The sequence below is a fragment of the Rhinichthys klamathensis genome, unplaced genomic scaffold (assembly GCF_029890125.1).
Source record: "Rhinichthys klamathensis goyatoka isolate OS25496 unplaced genomic scaffold, OSU_Roscu_1.1 h1tg000575l_1, whole genome shotgun sequence".
In the NCBI taxonomy this organism is placed as follows: domain Eukaryota; kingdom Metazoa; phylum Chordata; class Actinopteri; order Cypriniformes; family Leuciscidae; genus Rhinichthys; species Rhinichthys klamathensis.
Window position 1 is genome coordinate 284123 of NW_026607039.1, and position 19134 is coordinate 303256.

At 37.3% G+C, this 19134-nt stretch overlaps 1 protein-coding gene across 2 annotated transcripts in view; it reads right to left on the reverse strand.

The window, feature by feature from the left end:
- upf1 (UPF1 RNA helicase and ATPase) overlaps positions 1-19134 on the reverse strand; it is a 46844-nt gene that overhangs the window by 17496 nt on the left and 10214 nt on the right. The window contains exons 7-12 of one of the 2 annotated variants that reach the window (XM_056239944.1): positions 17067-17151; positions 16708-16806; positions 13462-13570; positions 11308-11467; positions 7834-7952; positions 2623-2787 (exon numbers count right to left, since the gene is read on the reverse strand). In XM_056239944.1, the coding sequence (XP_056095919.1) occupies positions 2623-2787; positions 7834-7952; positions 11308-11467; positions 13462-13570; positions 16708-16806; positions 17067-17151 (737 nt within the window). Of the gene's footprint in view, positions 1-2622; positions 2788-7833; positions 7953-11307; positions 11468-13461; positions 13571-16707; positions 16807-17063; positions 17152-19134 lie in introns of both variants that reach the window. The other variant, XM_056239943.1, reaches the window with a different exon arrangement.

Sequence of the window (19134 nt, forward strand, 5' to 3'; positions counted from 1 at the left end):
GCATAGCCTAGAATTTGTAGCTTTGTAAGCTCAGATGTGTGTGTGTGTGTGTGCGTGCGTGTGCACCAAATGTTCAATCTGCCTCCAATATTTCCAGATACATATAATAATTGTGTAATTATCTTTTTCAGTGACAATGAACATAACAACATTCTATGGCAGAAAGAGGAGTCAGGCAGTGGACACTGTTTTGGTTGTTCCACGTGATTTAATGAGAATGAATGCATACAAATAATACTCCTTTGTTGCGCATTGTTACTTCTAGGTAACAACCCCCACTAAGATGGTAACTGGATTTAACTGTATTACTTTTTCAGCACAAATGTTTTTTTTAAATGAAGTTGATGTTGAAGATCTTTCATAAAATGTGTTTTGTTATGGAATAAAGAGATATATATTAAAAAGACTGCACTTTTTGTTTTTATTCCCATTATTGCATGTTGTTGCCCCAAAGTAACATACCTAGATCTACCCCTATTAATATAATTTTTGTAAATTATGTGTTGAATTGTTTAATGTGCTCTATGACTGGTAATAAAATGTGTGGAAATATTTTTTTTCTCTATTATTTCATATATCATGCAATAGAGGGTTAAGATCTATTACATTATGCAGCATTCAAACTGAAATGCTCATTGCTGGGTTAAGGGTTGTAGATTTTGAAAAACACTAAATCTGAGCAATAATAATGGTAAATTTAAGACTGCACAGTTAAACTATAAAGCAATAAATAAACAGTTGCCTGGAAACATACAACAACTATTCACAGATACAACTATTAAATTTGAGACAACATAGGACTCGGACAAAGCTCAAAAGTATGTGTATTTCTATTTGTGGGGTGCTTTTGTGGAATGGAGTAATTCGATCAAACAAAGTGTTAACATTTTGCCATTTTTTTTTAAAGTACAGAAGTGTTGAGGGTGAATGACATCTCATAACTTGCAATGTCATTAGTTAATTTAGTGGTTTTTTTAGTTTTTTTAGTTAGTCTTTTTTTAAACTATTTTTTTTAATTGTTAGAAATACAATATTTCATTCATTCATTCATAATGCCAGCCTAAAACCACTTACAGCACAAACAAATAAAAGGTCTAATATAGGGCTGGGCAAAAAAAAATAGATTTTTCGATCAATGTTTTTTTTTTATTATTTTTTTATGTGGTCGATTCAAAATCGATTCTCAACGGCCACGAATCGATTTTTTCCATATTCAGGGCTCGTGGTGCTACACACTCGTGTTTAGGAGTCGGGACATGACGGAATATTCACTTGCACAATCGGGCCAGCATTGCATCGTAACTATCGTTTATAATGTTCACGTCTTTTTAAGTTTTACCAGTTTAAACATTCAAGCAATTTTAAACTATCCAGTGCTCGCGCACTCTCAAGGTGATGATACACAGGGCAACATTTTGAGCAATGTTGCTGGGCAATGTTGCCGTCAACGGGGAACCAGATGAGACACAGGGCCCATGACCGATCTAAATTATCCAGATAGAAATGTATTGCCCATTTTCAATGGGAAAGTGCCCAAGCAACAATCGCTCAGCAAGATTGCCCAGCAACATTGCTCAAAAAGTTGCCCTGTGTATCATCACCTTAAGAGATGTTTTTCACTGCGTGCACATACAGTAAAGCCTAAATCCACCTCACAAACAGCTCGCCAGTAACAAAAGTTATTTTTCGGGGATTATATCGCTTTAACAGTTAAAAACTCGCAAAATGATGTCAAAACTCTGGTCTTGGCGAGTAACCTCGTAAAGACAGTCGGTTATGTCTTAAATAAGCATAAAACGCGTGTGACAGAGTATAATGAAACAGTAATGGATCCGTGCACTAGTTCTTAAAGTGAACGCAGCCATGTGTCTGTCATTAATTTTGTAGTCAAAACAACATAATATAACATTAATTGTAAGGAATCCGAATTAATAGCCTATGTATTTAATTCAGTCAGGACTAAAAGACTATCCAGTGTTATTTTACATTGGATTACTTTATTCAGTTTCTGTAGTATTTCTGACCTATCCAAAAACTTCTCTTTTTATGTCTCTTTTATTTGTGTCTTTATTCTATTGTATTTATTTGTGCTACTTTTTTCAATTTAATTCAAAGATTGAAATCAAGCTTCCATGTGTTGCATAAACTCTTAACAAAAAATTACCCCATTGTAAAAACAAACATTTAGGTGAGATCAATGTAGTAAAAATTTTTCTAAAAAATGATAACTGGTATTTATTTATCTATCTATCTTAAACATAAAATAACCTGACCCTGTTTGATCAAGGCGTGCGACTGTTCTGACTCAATTTTGCATCAAAATCCTGTCTATTCATTGTATGTGTATAGTGTACCTAAAATAAAAAGAGTTTTATATACATGTTTGTGGCTCTTAATTTCTTTGTATTAATTAACCACTTATAAACTTATGTCCTCTGTTCTTTTTTTATAAATATAGGATTTGTATTACATCTATATTCTTTATAGTCGAATCGAGAATCGAAAATCGAATTGAGAGCTTGCGAATCGAAATCGAATTTGAACATCTGAATCGATACCCAGCCCTAGTCTAATAGTGCATTTTGTAAATCTTAAACTCAGTGAGAACAGAAATGTCTGCACCTGTCCATGTTGCGGATCTGATTGTGCAGAGCCAGGAAAGACACCGGTGAATCGATGGCCTCACGACTCTTAGCGCACAGACGAACCACCTTCAGCCCCGTCTGATGGATCTTCTCTGTTAGCTGGTCCACTGCGATGTTACTCGGAGCACAAACCAGCACTGGACTAAAAACAAAAGAAAGTTGAAATCAGATATGCATTTATTGGTAACACTTTAAAATAAGGTTCATTAGTTATTACCGGTACATGAACTAACAATGAGCAATACCATTTGTTACAGTATTTATTAATCTTTGTTAAATGTTAGTTAATAAAAATACAGCTGTGCAATAATATTCTGATTTAATATGAGTATTAACCTGAAATAAAACCGTAATCATGATATGGCTTAGAGTGGCTTGAGCCGCTTTAATGTGCATTCGGGAACGCAATATGGATCAACCATCATCCCAAACTTGTAATGAGAAGCGTTTATCAAAAAAATACAAGCATTAAAGGCTCCCTGCGGATTTCAGTCAAAATAAAGGTTTGATGGTTTAATGTTTGAAAGTGAAGAAACAGAGATATAAACTACAAATATTATTATTTTAGAGTAATGGAAAAAAAGTATACTATTTTTCTTAAAAAGCAGATTTGGTTATTTTACAGAGAAATAATGCAAAAGAAATAATTCATGTTTTTTTTTAAATTCTTATTTAGTAATAATAATAATACTTTACAAAAAGTTTCCATTTGTTAAAGGGGTCATCAATATAAATATTTTGCATATAAATGTGTCTTTGCAGTGTGTGGAGACAACCTAGCCTGGCTGCGCCCTCCTACGCACTTCCGCTCAATTTCATCTTCCTTCAGTACTACGTCTGGGACTGCTGTATATTCTTAGGTTTCCAGAAATCAATTTTTTGTAGGACCAATCAGCGAACAGAGGGAGTGGCTGAGAACGATGACGTTGATGTAGCGCGTCAGTTTGAGTTGGAGTTCAGTAATGGCAGCGGAGAAAGACGTGAGAAAATCTATTCGGTCCGTTGTTGCAAAACTGCCGAATATCCAGAAGTTAAAGCCGGAGCAAGATCAATGTTTGCTAAGTGTTGTTGGTGGCCATGATGTTGTGGCCCTCCTCCCCACGGGGTTCGGGAAAAGTTTGATTTTCCAGCTCACTCCGCTAACTTTAGTGGTGAATGAGTTAGCTAAGGCGAACGATAGGGATGCAAAGCCGATAGTTGTTGTCGTCTCCTCTTGTTGCACTAATGGAGGACCAAGTGAGGGAGGCAGAAAGGTTAGGAGTTCGTGCTGGGCAGCTCGGCGTGCACGATGATCACTGTACAGCATTTGCGGCAGATCCGAAACGACTGCAGCGGCGTATTGTTAATGATTACACCCAGCTTCGACAGTTGACTGAATACATCACTGTCCTTAGTGTCAAATATACATTTAGAATTGTTCCCTGAACTCTTTAATTCTTAAATTCGATGAACAAAACATGCAGCTCTCGTTGACAGACATCTTATTCTTAACATAATCCTCTGATCATTCGGACTTGTTTTTTTGTATTGCTTAAAACAATACACAAGTAATAACAGAAAACATAATACAAAAACAAACAAAAAATAATAATAAAAAACAAAACAAAAATAAAACCGTAGGGGGATAATATAAAATAAACATGCACAAGTTAAGAGAATTACATGACACTGAAAAAAGGAAATTAATTACAAACAGATAATGTTTTTAAGGCTTTTTTGTTCTCAGACAACTTAATTGAAAAGAGGTATTTTTAAAATTCTTTCACAAATATAAGAAAGAGAGGTTTAGCATTTAGATATTTAGATTTATGAATATGGAATTCGGACTTGTTGTTTCCAGCCGGTTTCGGCGCTTGACATACGTCACGACCACACGTTAGCGATTGGCTATGGCAGATCCTGAGTGTCTCTGGGCAGATCCAATAGTTTTGAACTTTAACAGAGAACCCGCCTACAAGGAAGTAAACGTTTCTCAATGGAGCGAGGCCAGACTCTCTGTACAAATAAAATGTACGAGAGTCTGGTAGAACCAGGCTAGAGACAACCAACACACAATGAAAAAAAATCCATTCACTCTTTTTTAATCCTCAAAACGTTCTCAATAATCAAGCCGTTTGGATTTCCTAAGCAATATGATGTCATAATGCTCCTGCTCCGCCCACGACTGCCGACAGACTGTCCCGTATTAGCATATATTCGCCCTCAGCCATTTGTATACTGTCTGCCAAGGCATTTGCTCATTATAGACATGCACCGAAACAGGTCGTTGTGAACAGAGCTGTTTTTAAGGAGGTAAAAAGGGTGTTGTTTTACACAATCATTGAGGAATTTTAACCAAAGTATGTTACAAACTTTACATGAAGACAACTTGTGGAAAATGGGCATCCGATGACCACTATAACATTAGTTAACTTGAAAATGAAAAAACAAGGAAAAATACTTCTATTAAATACATTTAGCCAATAATTAAATCTCTTAAAACTCATCTTTGATCACCAAAATGGCATATTTAATAAAAAAAATCAGTGAAAATTATTTTTTCATGCCTTAAAATGGCTTGAATGTAACTTTACACTCTTGCATCATGTAGTATACGTGGATCTTTGAACATGCAAATTAGCCCCGCCTCCACTCACAGAGATTCACTTGCTCAACTTTGCTGTAGTAAACAAACACTGCACAAAGTCAAGCGGAAATACTGGTTTCATTCAACCAGAAATGTTCGAACCAGAAACTGATTCGGAAGAAGTGGAAGAGCGAGTTATACAGGCTCGTCTACAAGTTGATGAATCAGAATGGTAATGCATTTTATGTATCGCTCTCCATGTCAGACTCAAAATGGTAATAGATATGATTAGCCTTTGGCTTGACTACGCTACACAAACCATGTTCCCGTTCGCCATCTCAGAGACAGCTGCCTTTGAACGTCAGTGGAGAAAGGCGTATAGTTCATCATAATATGCATCATATACATAATTCACCCACTATATTGTTAAATGAACCCGATTTTTAATATCAACAGAAAAATATACCAGGACCTCTTGAAACTCCATTGACGGGATTGGCTACATCTTTCAAACCGCGTTTTGAGACTGTCTTTAGATCACTGCAGTTTTAAAGTCCCTCTGTGGTGAAAATCCAGCTTTTAATGCTGTTTATATGTCTATGTGGTGTTTTTAATACGCTTTAAGACAAACCATGTGTAAGTTCATAAGTCGACAGCATTCCTGAGTATTTTCTGCTTAAAACTGCAGTGAACCAAAGACAGTCTCAAAAACACGGTTTGAAATCGCTGGTGTTTCTGACGTCACATACGACCTTGTAACCAATCAGATCAACGTGTGATCGTCAACCAGTGGATCTCTGAGCTGAGTGAGTGGAGGCGGGGCTCATTTGCATATTCATAGGACCACGTATACTTAATGAGGCAAGGGTGTCGAGCTACATTCAAGATATTTTAAGGCATGAAGACATCCTTTTTCAAGCAAAAAAACATTTAAATGTAACTTTGGTGATAAAAGATGAGTTTTAAGGGATAAAATTATCGACTACGGGGGACTCTTAAGGAGAAAATACTCAGCAATGCTGTCGACTTATGAATTTGCACATGGTTTGTCTTAAAGCATTTTTAAAAACACCACAAGGACATATAAACAACATTAAAAACTTGATTTTCGCCACAGGGGGACTTTAAAATTAGTTCATGTTAATTGCAACATTTACCAATACATTATTAAAATCAAAATTTGTCTGTTATTATTATTTATTGGACCAAAGCTAACATGAATAGCAATGTGCAATTGTATTTTCATTAATTAATGTTCATAAATACTGTAACAAATGTATTACTCATTGTTAGTTAACGCATTAAATAACATTAACTAATGAGACCTTATTGAAAAGTGCTAACAATAAAAATGATGAGGTAACCCTTTACAATAAGGTTCATTAGTTAACATTAATGTATTAACTAACATGAACTAACAATGAGCAATCCAGTTGTTACTGCATTTGTTAATCTTTGTTAATAAAAATCCAGCTGTTCATTGTTAGTTCATGTTAATTCACAGTGCATTAACTAATGTTAACAAGATTTTAATAAAGTATTGGTAAATGTTGAAATTAACATTATAACATTACATATATATATATATATATATAAAATTAACAAAGATTAATAAATGCTGTATACGTGCAGTTCATTATTAGTTCATGTTAACTAATGTAGTTAACTAATGTTAACTAACGAACCTTATTGTAAAGTGTTACCAATAACGATAAGGAAATAATTCATATTTTAAATTGCAATCTCAATTTTTAGCAGAAAAATCTCAAATAGATTATTTCTAGCCCTAGTATTATCATCCAAATTAACTCACATTTCATGTTGAAATTGTATAACACACTGGAAATACACAGATACACACATTTCAGTCCCTCCAGAAAAAAGTGATCGCATGATTTAGTGCATAATCAGCCAAAGTCCGCATATTTATGCGGGGGCCACATTTTTTCAAATACGCCGTATTGATTTTTCGCCGCATAAATTGCCGATTTCCATGCAAAATATGCGGGGCTTGCATGATTTCATAGTCCTCGCATTTTCGTTGCTAAAAAGTTTGCGTCACACGAGACCAGCCGTTTCCCCCTGTTGCCATGGGAACGTTACGAAGTGACGTAATTACGCGACGTGAACATCATCGAAAAGCTGTAAAACAGGAGCACACTTTATTTTTAAATATTTCATTTATTCATTTTTACAGAAGTTGTAGCATATTGCTTTTGTAAAGCTACAGAACTTGTTTGACTCATCAATGTTTTGTAAGTTTGATGTTTTTTATTAAGGTCTGAAATAAAACAAGATGAGAAATTAAATATTCCCAGCACTTTCTGTGATGTATACGCTTGCTTATCATAGGAAGTAATACGAAATGACTCTACATTAAGGTAGTAGCCTAATGAGAACAGGGTGTTGGGGGAATCACTTTTTTTAAAATCTTTTTCATCAAACCGCAGTTTTTGCAAGTTCCCGCAATTTCATCGCATAAATATCCCGAATATTCCATCGCATTTTTGAAGAAAACGGGCATAATGAAGGATTTTTGCCCGCAACAATCACAAAAAAACTGCGTTTTTCTGGAAGGACTGACATTTATGTCTCCCACTACCGTGAGAGGACGTGTCTTACCCATTGCCCTGTCTGGCCAGATGGTAGACTATAGTGGCAGAGGTGACCGTCTTGCCGGTTCCTGGAGGCCCCTGGATCAGACTGAGGGGTCGCTGCAGCACCGTCTTCACAGCATACACCTATATTGTGCCAGTGAGTCAATGAGTTTCAGAAGCCAAGTCAAGTCACCTTCATTTATATAGAGAATTTAACAATATAGATCGTTTCAAAAAAGCTTTACAGTGATAATAGGAAATTAAAGTCACAGAGATTGTTTTGGCTTTACAGCAGCTCTAGAATAAAGTTATTGTCCAGATAAAGTTAGTTTTGATTGATTCACTTCCGTTGCAAAGATCATTAGTTATTAACTTATTAATAACAAAAACTATTGTCTTCCGGTTCTGTTGTGGATCCGCGTTCAGTGCCGCTGCTGACGTTAGACGCTGCTGACGTGTGTCTGGTGCGTCCGTGTATTCGGGTTCAAATAAATATGGCTGGGCAAAAGAAATGCAAGTCTTCCTCTGTGTGGAAATCCTTAGACATGTTTGCGAAGATTGTTTTGTTTCCAGCGTGCGTCTCCCTCAGACTGTAAACGGAGCTCGGGCGCACCAGACACACGTCAGCAGCGTCTTACATCACACACACACACACCAGACACACGTCAGCAGCGTCTTACGTCAGCGGCGGCACTGAACGCGGATCCACAACAGAACCAGAATACACACACACACACACACACACACCAGACACACGTCAGCAGCGTCTTACATCACACACACACACACACACACACCAGACACACGTCAGCAGCGTCTTACATCACACACACACACACCAGACACACGTCAGCAGCGTCTTACATCACACACACACACACCAGACACACGTCAGCAGCGTCTTACGTCAGCGGCGGCACTGAACGCGGATCCACAACAGAACCAGAATACACACACACACACACACACACCAGACACACGTCAGCAGCGTCTTACATCACACACACACACACACACACACACGTCAGCAGCGTCTTACGTCAGCGGCGGCACTGAACGCGGATCCACAACAGAACCAGAATACACACACACACACACACACCAGACTAGGGCTGGGCGATAAAACGATAACGATATGTATCGCGATAGACACGTGATCGATATCAATAAAAAATGTGTTCGATAAAACGTTCGATATTTTTTTTCTTCGTCGGAAGAAACCACAGGTTGCGAAGCAAGTTTGGTTGCATTATCAAAGGCACGCGCTCTCTGGTAACCTAGCAACGTAGGGAGTGACACGCTCAGGCAATCATGTAACGTGTCAGTTTTGTTGCGCCATATCGTTGTCTCGTGCTGCTGGGTTCCTCTTCAGTAACCGGCGATTGATAAGCAGAAAATGAGTGCCCTTCATCTGCATGCCATGCAGGCTAGAGTTGCGAAACATTATTGGATAATTCGCTCTATTCGCGTTTGATGTGAACACAGCATAATGAACAGGCTGCGATGTCAAGATTTCAATGCTGGAGTGTGTGTGTGTGTGTGTGTGTCCGACTCCGCGCGCGCGCGAGAGAGAGAGAGACACGCGGGCGCGATCGAACAGTGGAGACATAAAAACATACTCCGTCATTTTGTTAATACAGGACATCATTCAGTCTGCAAAGTGTTTACTTATATTTGTGTAGGCCTATACTCGCAATAAAACACAACATTGTGCTTTTGTCACACTGTATTTCTTGTCAAACTGTAACCTACAACTGTCACACACCGTTTTAAAAGCAAAACATATTTATCCAACCCTTTTTAAAACAGTCTGTGTGTTCCATCTTTTGGACATTCATCGCATTGGTTTTCATTTCTTGTCCTCAAAACAGAGCACTAATCTGTTTATTTTTAAGTTACACATTGATTAAAAAAGAAAGTGAAATATGTTGGTAGATTATTTTATACGGAAATCAATTATTTATAATTCTGATGAGAATAAAGTTAGGGTTAATTAAAATTAAGGAAAACAAATATATTGATCTGAAATATAGCAAATTAATTTTTAATTCATTCAGGTACAATTACCAAACATATCTCATATCTATCTTTTTATTAGTTTAATTAATAAACCAATTATATAAAACTATTATCAGTGCACTATAAATAAACTGGTTCTATGCCTTTATTAATAAAACTTATTTAAAAAATACAAGGCTTAAGACATTTATTAAAAAAGCCTAATATATTTCTGTTTTGCTTTTTACTCCATTGTACCGAAATCGTACCGAACCGTGATGTCTCAAAAAAGAAATCAAGCAGGGGGCACGTACGATCACAACCCCCCACCACCCCCGTCCCGCCGCGCCACTGTCACCTTTTTTACTCTGAGGAGTTTGCAGGTCTGATTGTGAATTTAGACTTATGTTTACATTCTAATTATTTGAGTTTTCCATGGTTGTGTTGACATTTCTGTCTTGGGATTGTAATCAGAGGAAGGGTAAGTTTAAAATAAAAATGTTTAAATGTAATATATTTTTTCTCCTGGTCCTTATTTTAAATGGGTCATAAAAAAATCAATAATTATCGATATCGACCGATATGAAACACTGATATCGTGATACAGTTTTCAGCCATATCGCCCAGCCCTACACCAGACACACGTCAGCAGCGTCTTACGTCAGCGGCGGCACTGAACGCGGATCCACAACAGAACCAGAATACACACACACACACACACACACACCAGACACACGTCAGCAGCGTCTTACATCACACACACACCAGACACACGTCAGCAGCGTCTTACGTCAGCGGCGGCACTGAACGCGGATCCACAGCAGAACCAGAACACACACACACACACACACACACACACACACACACACACACACCAGACACACGTCAGCAGCGTCTTACGTCAGCAGCGGCACTGAACGCGGATCCACAACAGAACCGGAAGACAATACAATGCTGAATAAATTCCTAGTTTTTGTTATTTTTGGACCAAAATGTATTTTCGCTGCTATAAAACATTCTAACTAACCCACTGATGTCACATGGACTACTTTGATGATGTCTTTATTTCCTTTCTGGACAAGGACAGTATACCGGGAAGATTTTAAAACGAGCTGTTCATTCATAAACAGGCAAGATCGCTGTGAAAATACAGACCGGAAGGGGCGGGGCTACATATGGTCTATAGGTATGCGCATTTGACTATACATGTGCACACGCGCGTGGTCTTTCTTTACAAATTGACCTCACCAAATTACTTGTCTGGCCTGCATAATACAGAATTTTTTGTCGTTTTAGCAGATCCACGCGAACTGGAATCATTTTGATAATGTTTTATCTGTACAGAGGTTAAGGGAAGGAGGCCTTCACAGGGGAGAGACTAGTTGACACTTCAGTACCGTCTTCACAGCATAAACCTATATAGTGCCAAAACAACTGGAGTTTCAGAAGCTTGTAGTCAAAGGGCCGAATGAGGTGAAGGGGAGTCTGGGAAGCTCTGTACCTGCGAGTGGTTGAGGTCTGGCAGGCCCTGCGCAGTGAAGCGTTTGGGAAGCTGGCATTTGATGATAACGTCCTCCACCTCGTGACCCAGCAGCTTGTGGTAGATGTAGCCAGACACAGAGGTCTCATCCACAGCAAACGTCTTCAGGGCGCTCTGCATTCTTCATGACATGATAAACAAAAAGCTGAACTTCACATCCACTAGATTCACAGATCATTAGACCATTTCAAGTTATAGTTCATTTGAAAATTAAACTGTTTTCCCACATGCAATTACAATTAATCATGACTGAAGGCATCAAGCTTAAAAAAAAAAATATATATATACAAAAGATCCATAAAAATATCCATAAGACTCATGCATCTAGTAAGGTCATACGATAACCTTTTGTGAAAAAGACAAAACTTAAAGCTACAATATGTACGTTTTTTCACCGCTAGGGGTCGCTAACCTCTTACAATAACAAAGGCGTCGGTTGATGACGCATAAGCGGAATAATGGAACTTGTCGTCATGCTGATGGATCTAATAACGTTTATGGATGAGTGAATACATTGATGTTTTTATCATGACTGTGGTGTGAAGCGCGATTGCTAATAAGAGACAGATATCAGCGCCACACGCGAGTCCCGCGGATTTAAAGGAATAAGGACATTTCATTCTACTGATCTAACGTTACACGCAAGTGCAGAATTACTCACACAGGTCAGTTTATTCCACGAATGAAGCTTGAGGAAACGCAGCACTGTTTCACTTGCTCTACACTTTCACACTAAACTGCGTTTGAGTGTGTTGAAAGTTATATTGTTATTCTATGTGTTAGTTTGTTGACTGTATGAGACTAGCAGTAAGCTAGATCAACATTAGAATAACATCCAGATTTCATCATGTTGAGCTATATAACATTGACTAGCTTTATGTACATTTGCTTATCTGTCTAATAAAGTACATGTAAGATCGGCGTCTCTGTCAAGTCGAAGTTAGCCGCGGATGCTAGCACTCGTCATAGCTCAACGCCACGCCCATATTGATCCTTGTTTTAGTTCTCCTTTTGTCCCAAAGTCTGCTTGCCATGAGGTAACGCAGTTGTCCACGTCTGTCGCCATGGTTACTATGGCAGTACGAGCGGAAACCAGGGATAACGCGGATATTACGCCATTGACAGGCGACAAGACCATTATTTAAAATTGGAATTTCTCTGAAATTAAAAATCTTTGGGAAATATAAGGGATATTGTAAGTACATAACTGCAGGAAATATATCACACTGTGCAAGTGATTTTTGAATATTTTATTACAAAAATCATACATATTGTACCTTTAAGTTGTTCAAATTGGATTTGGCAATCACTTATGATCTTTTGGACAGAAAACTTGAGTCTCCATTTATTGTAATCGCATGCAAGGGTTATTACAGTATTATAAAATACTGTGTACACTAGATATTAAGTAATTAAATGCCAAAGTAAAAAGATACATTTTTAACTTTCTTTTAAAAATACAGAGTGTACTAGATATTAGAGAAGCTAGTACACAGTATTTTTAAAAGAAAGTTAAAAATGTATCTTTTTACTTTGGCATTGTATTACTTACTTCGAATTATGCTTATAATAAATCATCTCCTATGTTTTAGCATTTTCTATTAGATGTGTTGTAGCTGATTACTTTTATATTTGTCTTTCTTCATGTTTTACTATTTTATACTGTGTTGTTTTTTTTTTTGTTTTTTTTTGATGCACATGTTTTTATTGAATATGATGTTGCTGTTGATATGGCTATATCATTTTTATGTAAAGCACTTTGAACTGCATTTTACACCTGTAAAGTGCTATATAAACAAATTTGATGATTATTTTGTTATTATTATACTTCACAAAAAAAAAAAAAAAAAAAAAAAAAAAAAAAAAGTTACCTGAAATAAAATAACTATGTTCTTAAGTAACAAATAAAATGAATAAAAAACTTTAGACACATTTAAAAAAAATTGAACTTAAACTTTAAAACGAAAATAAAAATGGAAAATATAAAAATTAAAAATAATTATAAATTAAAAATAATGCCATCTACATAAAAGAAAAAACATTCTGGTTTGGATCGACATGCAGGTAGCAAATATGCACTGTATAAATGCAACAAAACGTGATAGTGGGACTAACCGGTCAAAAGATGTCGACTTCCAGACGAAGTCCACCTGGAAGTTGTGCGGCACCTCCACAGGAGCGCCTGCACTGCTGCGCAGCTCGATGGCAATCTCATCTCCATAATCTGACAGAATCTCGGTTAAAGAATCAACCGTATGATACTTGTGTACTTGTAAATCAAAACAATGATTTGCTGATATAAAGGGTTAGGTGTTTGCAAAACTGTCACGATCCCAGCGTGTTGACAATTTTGCTATGCATTTGTTAGAATTTACAGAGTGGTTTCAATTATGCTGCTATGAAATATACTTTATTGTCCCTGATTGAAACTATTAATGGACTCCATAGGCAGCATTTCACCAAAACCTGATACATTAAAAAAAATGACACCCTATGCAGTTGATAGTGTGCTCTGGGTGGTTGCTTATCATATCATTAGAGGTGTCACGATTCTCCAAATCTTCGATTCGATTTAATTTTCGATTTTAAGGTCACGGTTCGTTTCGATTGTCGATTTTTACATTTCTTTTTTTTAAAGCACAGGTTGCTATGCCATTTTTAGACTAGACTTTTATGCAATATGATATCTGACCTTTGTTCGCAATGTACCACACTACATTGTCAAATTTAAAACATTTATTAACAACAAAGTCAAGTCAAGTCAACTTCATTTATATAGCGCTTTTAACAATGGATTGTTTCAAAGCAGCTTTACAGAGATAAACATATAATTTAAGGTAACAGAGATTGTTTTGGCTTTATAGCGGTTCTTGAATAATGTTATTTCCAGCTAAAGTTAATTTTGATTGATTCATCTCCGTCGAAATGATCAGACTTTAAACGCGAACCTGTGATTAACACTGACGGCGTTCACATGCACATTCAGAATGGATTCTATAGTTATGTGCTTTTGAAAATATGTGCGCAGGTTTGTAATTCCATACAACCCATCCATGCCTAAACAAACTACTTGTCTTGCCTATAAAAAAAGTGCTTATTATATAATATCTTATATCTTTAGTCAATTGGAAACTTAAGCAAAATAACCTGCCATAGTTTCTCTTTTGTAACTGCAGTCTTCTTCACAGAAGATTCACAAAACAAACAAACAGGTGTTGGTTTAACAGATAAATCTATGTTTTTGTGGTGCCCTGCCATGTTAGTCGTGCTGCCAGTGGAAGAATATGGTACACGCACATTAGGGGTGTAAATATTAATCGATTCATATCGATCCATCGATTATACAGCCGACGATGCGATGCGTCCGCAAGAGTATCGATTAATGTGTTTATTTTGCCGCCTGTCTATTTTCAGCATCCGCTCCGACATATGCGCACAACCTATTCCTAAGCTGCGGGTGGCGCTAACCTCATCATTGTCTTCGACTTCACACGCGTTACTTACGTTTCACAGTCTATCTATGTTCACACACACATTGTTGAGTCTGACTTTCATGAGCGATGGAACCGGCAGAGCGAGCTGGCAATGAAAGTGAAATGTTACACACTCCAGTCGGCGTCAAGTCATGGGTGTGGAAGTATTTTGGCTTCAGGAAAACAGATGGAGCAGTGGTTAGAGATGTTGCCGTTTGCAAAGAAGACTGCTATAGTGTAACATACACATTATGTGAATAGAATACTGTGGCGAGGGCCGACGTGAGAGAACGGCACGAGGCCGGTGGTGTGAGTGTTAATGAACGTCACCTGTGAGACGCACCGGTCTCGCATCTCTCACGGAGGAGCGACGACGCTGAAGATCGAGAGACCGGTGCGTCTCACAGGTGACGTTCATTAACACTCACGCCACCGGCCTCGCGCCACTCTCTCACACCGGCCGCGTCCTGCTCCACACAAATGCTGTTTCTGTATTCTCAATAAAAGGCTAATTATTATTTTTTTTGTTTATTTATTTTAAACTTAATAGATATCATTTAAAAATATCTAGTATTGAATCGTATCGAATCGAATCCCGGGAAATTCTGAAGTATCGAAAATAATCGAATTGTTGGCTTAAAGGGATACTCCACTTTTTTTGGAAATAGGCTCATTTTACAACTCCCCCAGAGTTAAACTGTTGAGTTTTACCGTTTTTGAATCCATTCAGCCGATCTCCGGTTCTGGCGGTACCACTTTTAGCATAGCTTAGCATACATCATTGAAGTGGACAAGACCATTAGCATTTCTCAAAAAAAAATGACCAAAGTGTTTCGATATTTTTCCTATTTAAAACTTGACTCTTCTGTAGTTACATCGTGCACTAAGACCGACGGAAAATGTAAAGTTGCGATTTTCTAGGCTGATATGGCTAGGAACTATACTCTCATTCCTGCGTAATAATCAAGAAACTTCACTGCCGTACTATGAGTGCAGCAGGCGCAGGCACTTAGTCCCGGTCACGTTGGAGCTGGGGACTATTTTCAGGCGCTTGCGTCATATCATTACGCCTGCTGCACTCATGGTACGGCAGTAAAGTTTCTTGATTACTAAAATTGCCTAGAAAATCGCAACTTTACATTTTCCGTCGGTCTTAGTGCACGATGTAACTACAGAAGAGTCAAGTTTTAAATAGGAAAAATATCGAAACTCTTTGGTCATTTTTTTTTGAGAAATGCTAATGGTCTTGTCCACTTCAATGATGTATGCTAAGCTATGCTAAAAGTGGTACCGCCAGAACCGGAGATCGGCTGAATGGATTGAAAAACGGTAAAACTCAACAGTTTAACTCTGGGGGAGTTGTAAAATGAGCCTATTTCCCAAAAAAAGTGGAGTATCCCTTTAAGGCTCCGATTTACACCCCTAACGCACATAGCAGAGCTTGCAAACTGTGGCTTTTTTGAAGCGCGAACGTTGTCAACATAACTCACTGGAAATCCAAAATACTTCCACACCGGCGACTTCAATGAAAGAGTAGGGGGTTTAAGTTCTGTCGATGGGTCTCCTGCATCTGCAGTTGCCATGCTATCTTTTGACTGGCTGTAGCTAAGTTAGAGGAGGTTGACTGACTCGCGGCACTTCAACACACGCTTTTTTCCGCTTGGCACGCCAACCGGACGTGACATGGCAGCATCGACGATTCCAGTTTTTAATTCGAAGTTCGAGATTGTGACTTAATTTAAAATCTAAATCGTGACACCCTTACAAATCATCAATCCTAAGTATGAGCAATGTGTGCCTAAGGACATTATCAAAAACATAATAGAAGTTGATAATAATAGTTGTCATTTTGCAGCAGCCAGTTGGATAATCTTCGTTGAAAGGATGCTGTCCGGGACTTTGATGACGTGTCCGATTCCTTTCCAGAGAGGAGCCAAGTCTCCTTTATAGCGCAGACAGATCTCGTCTCCTTGCATCAGTCGCATGTCTGATAAAAAAATCACCACCACAGAGAAAACACTGTCAGATAAACCACATCTTCTGGATTTATGTTCTAATAACAAAAATAGAGCTATATATCCATCACATACACACTACAGCAACACAAACACACATGCACGCACACACACACTCGGGCAGACATGTCCGTGCACACATCGATGAGGGATGCATGGGACACGGTGTTAGGGATGGGATGGATATGAACCACTGGTAGACACAGAAGATGTTGAAAGTGAATATTACCACCTGAATCCGTCTTGGGCAGAGTGAAATAAGCTATCCGCTTTTTATTCAGTCCCAAATCCCACCTCACAGTTATATTGTCTTGAGTCTGCAGTAAAAAGACAGGAGACAAGCAAAGAGAAAACATTAGCAGCAGAATAAAAACTAAATGTTTCAACACATTTTAAATATATATGTTTAAACACATATGATTTATTCCACTTATAAACAACCTCTCTTTACCAGATAGAAAAGAAACTCATGTACAAGGAAAGATGTATGTCCATCTATCGCTTTTTTCTTGCAAAAATAAAAATCCCATCCACTTTCTCAACATCATTTTTTTTTTTTTTTGCTATAATGTGCAATAACGCAATGTATAACGTTTCAAGACAGAGACATATGAACTCGGATGTAAAGAGATGATATATGCTTCTGCACAAGCCACAAATTAGAGCTGCACGATTAACCGTTAAAAGATTCTGTGTCTATTAAACCTTTGACAAAACCACAGGAATATTCAGATCTGCGTTGGCGCTGCCACTGATCCAGAGAGAGCAGTTATCAATTATGAAACCGCTTCACAGTCTTTTCAACCACAGTTTCGTTATTTCTCAGTTGCAAATATTCAGATCCCCACAGAAGAAGATCTTCCACCATAAAAAAAGAGAAATTTATTTTAAAAAAACACTGATGTCTACCGTAGCGATCACGATTGAGTAAATCACCTTTTAAAAGCAACTCGGCACTTCATATAATGATTGCATTGATTACACCAGGTTACACCACTAGGTGGCGACAAGTGACTGTTAGAAATGTGTTTGTCATTGAATCATTCATTCAAGAGATTTGTAAAAAAAAAAACGCTGAATCATACTGTAATAAAACAAGTCAAACAAATAGTATATGAGGGAGTCATTGAATCATTCATTCAAACCGTTTTTGTTTTTTATAATTAATTTAATTAACCACTTTTAAACAGTTTGCAGCAAATAACATTTTGTCAGAGCCTCTTATTTTGTTTAGTTGTCTGAGTCTTGACAAAAATTTCACAATTCGATTCGATTTCGATTCACAAGCTTGCAATTCGATTCCGATTCGATTCAATATTGATTATTTTGGATATCAGGTACAATACATGGCAAATTTTCTCAAGGAAAACAAATCTCTTAACTAATGCTGTAAACTATGGGAGTCAGTTGTAGCCTATAGGCTCCATTAGCCGACTATAATATTGAAGGTACAAATTGACTGATTTGTAGCTATACAAACACTTAAATTACACTTATTTATTTTTATAATAATAAAGTTATATGAAATATAAACATTTAAATGGTGGCTGTCATAAAAACTTGCCAGATTTATTCAAACATGCATTAAACATCGAAGAACATTAAAAATTATAATGAATATGTAATATGGTGCATATATTTAGCAAAATGCTCCTCTTTAGAGTTAATTTTTCTAGCTGACTAACGAGTTTATGATCACATATGGTTTTTCTGAGGTAAATGTGACGTTACATGACATTGTTTACAAGTTGTTTTACTGACGTCTTTCCACGGTTGAAACACTGATTGAGCGATTCCATGTGACATGATATGGATTTCGATAAGTTGTACTCTATCTTTTAACGTTCATTCATGTTTATTTCGCGCTGTAACTGGTGTTATTAAGGCGGAAGAGGAGATCATGTGCTTCTCTTGAGCTGAGCTGAGCCAGAGCGATCTCACGCCACAGCGCCAAAACGGTATTTATGTTTTTGAATTTCGTAAGAAAATGGACGTAATTTGAAATTTGAGACTTTATTTAGTATCAATAGTAACAAAGCACAAAGATTATTGCGATTTATTGGATGGGATGAGCGCTACAATGTTCCATTCATTCATCAAATCAAAACAGGATGACTAATCGATTCTTGAGATTTAAGAATCGATATCGGTTCGTAAAAATGAGAATCGATTAATATCGAGAAATCGATATTTTTTTACCCAGCCCTAAAAATCATGTATACTGAATTAATACTAATACTTAACAGAAATCATCCAAACACTGTCGGCACCGCTATCACAGAAACGGAAATCATGAGCCG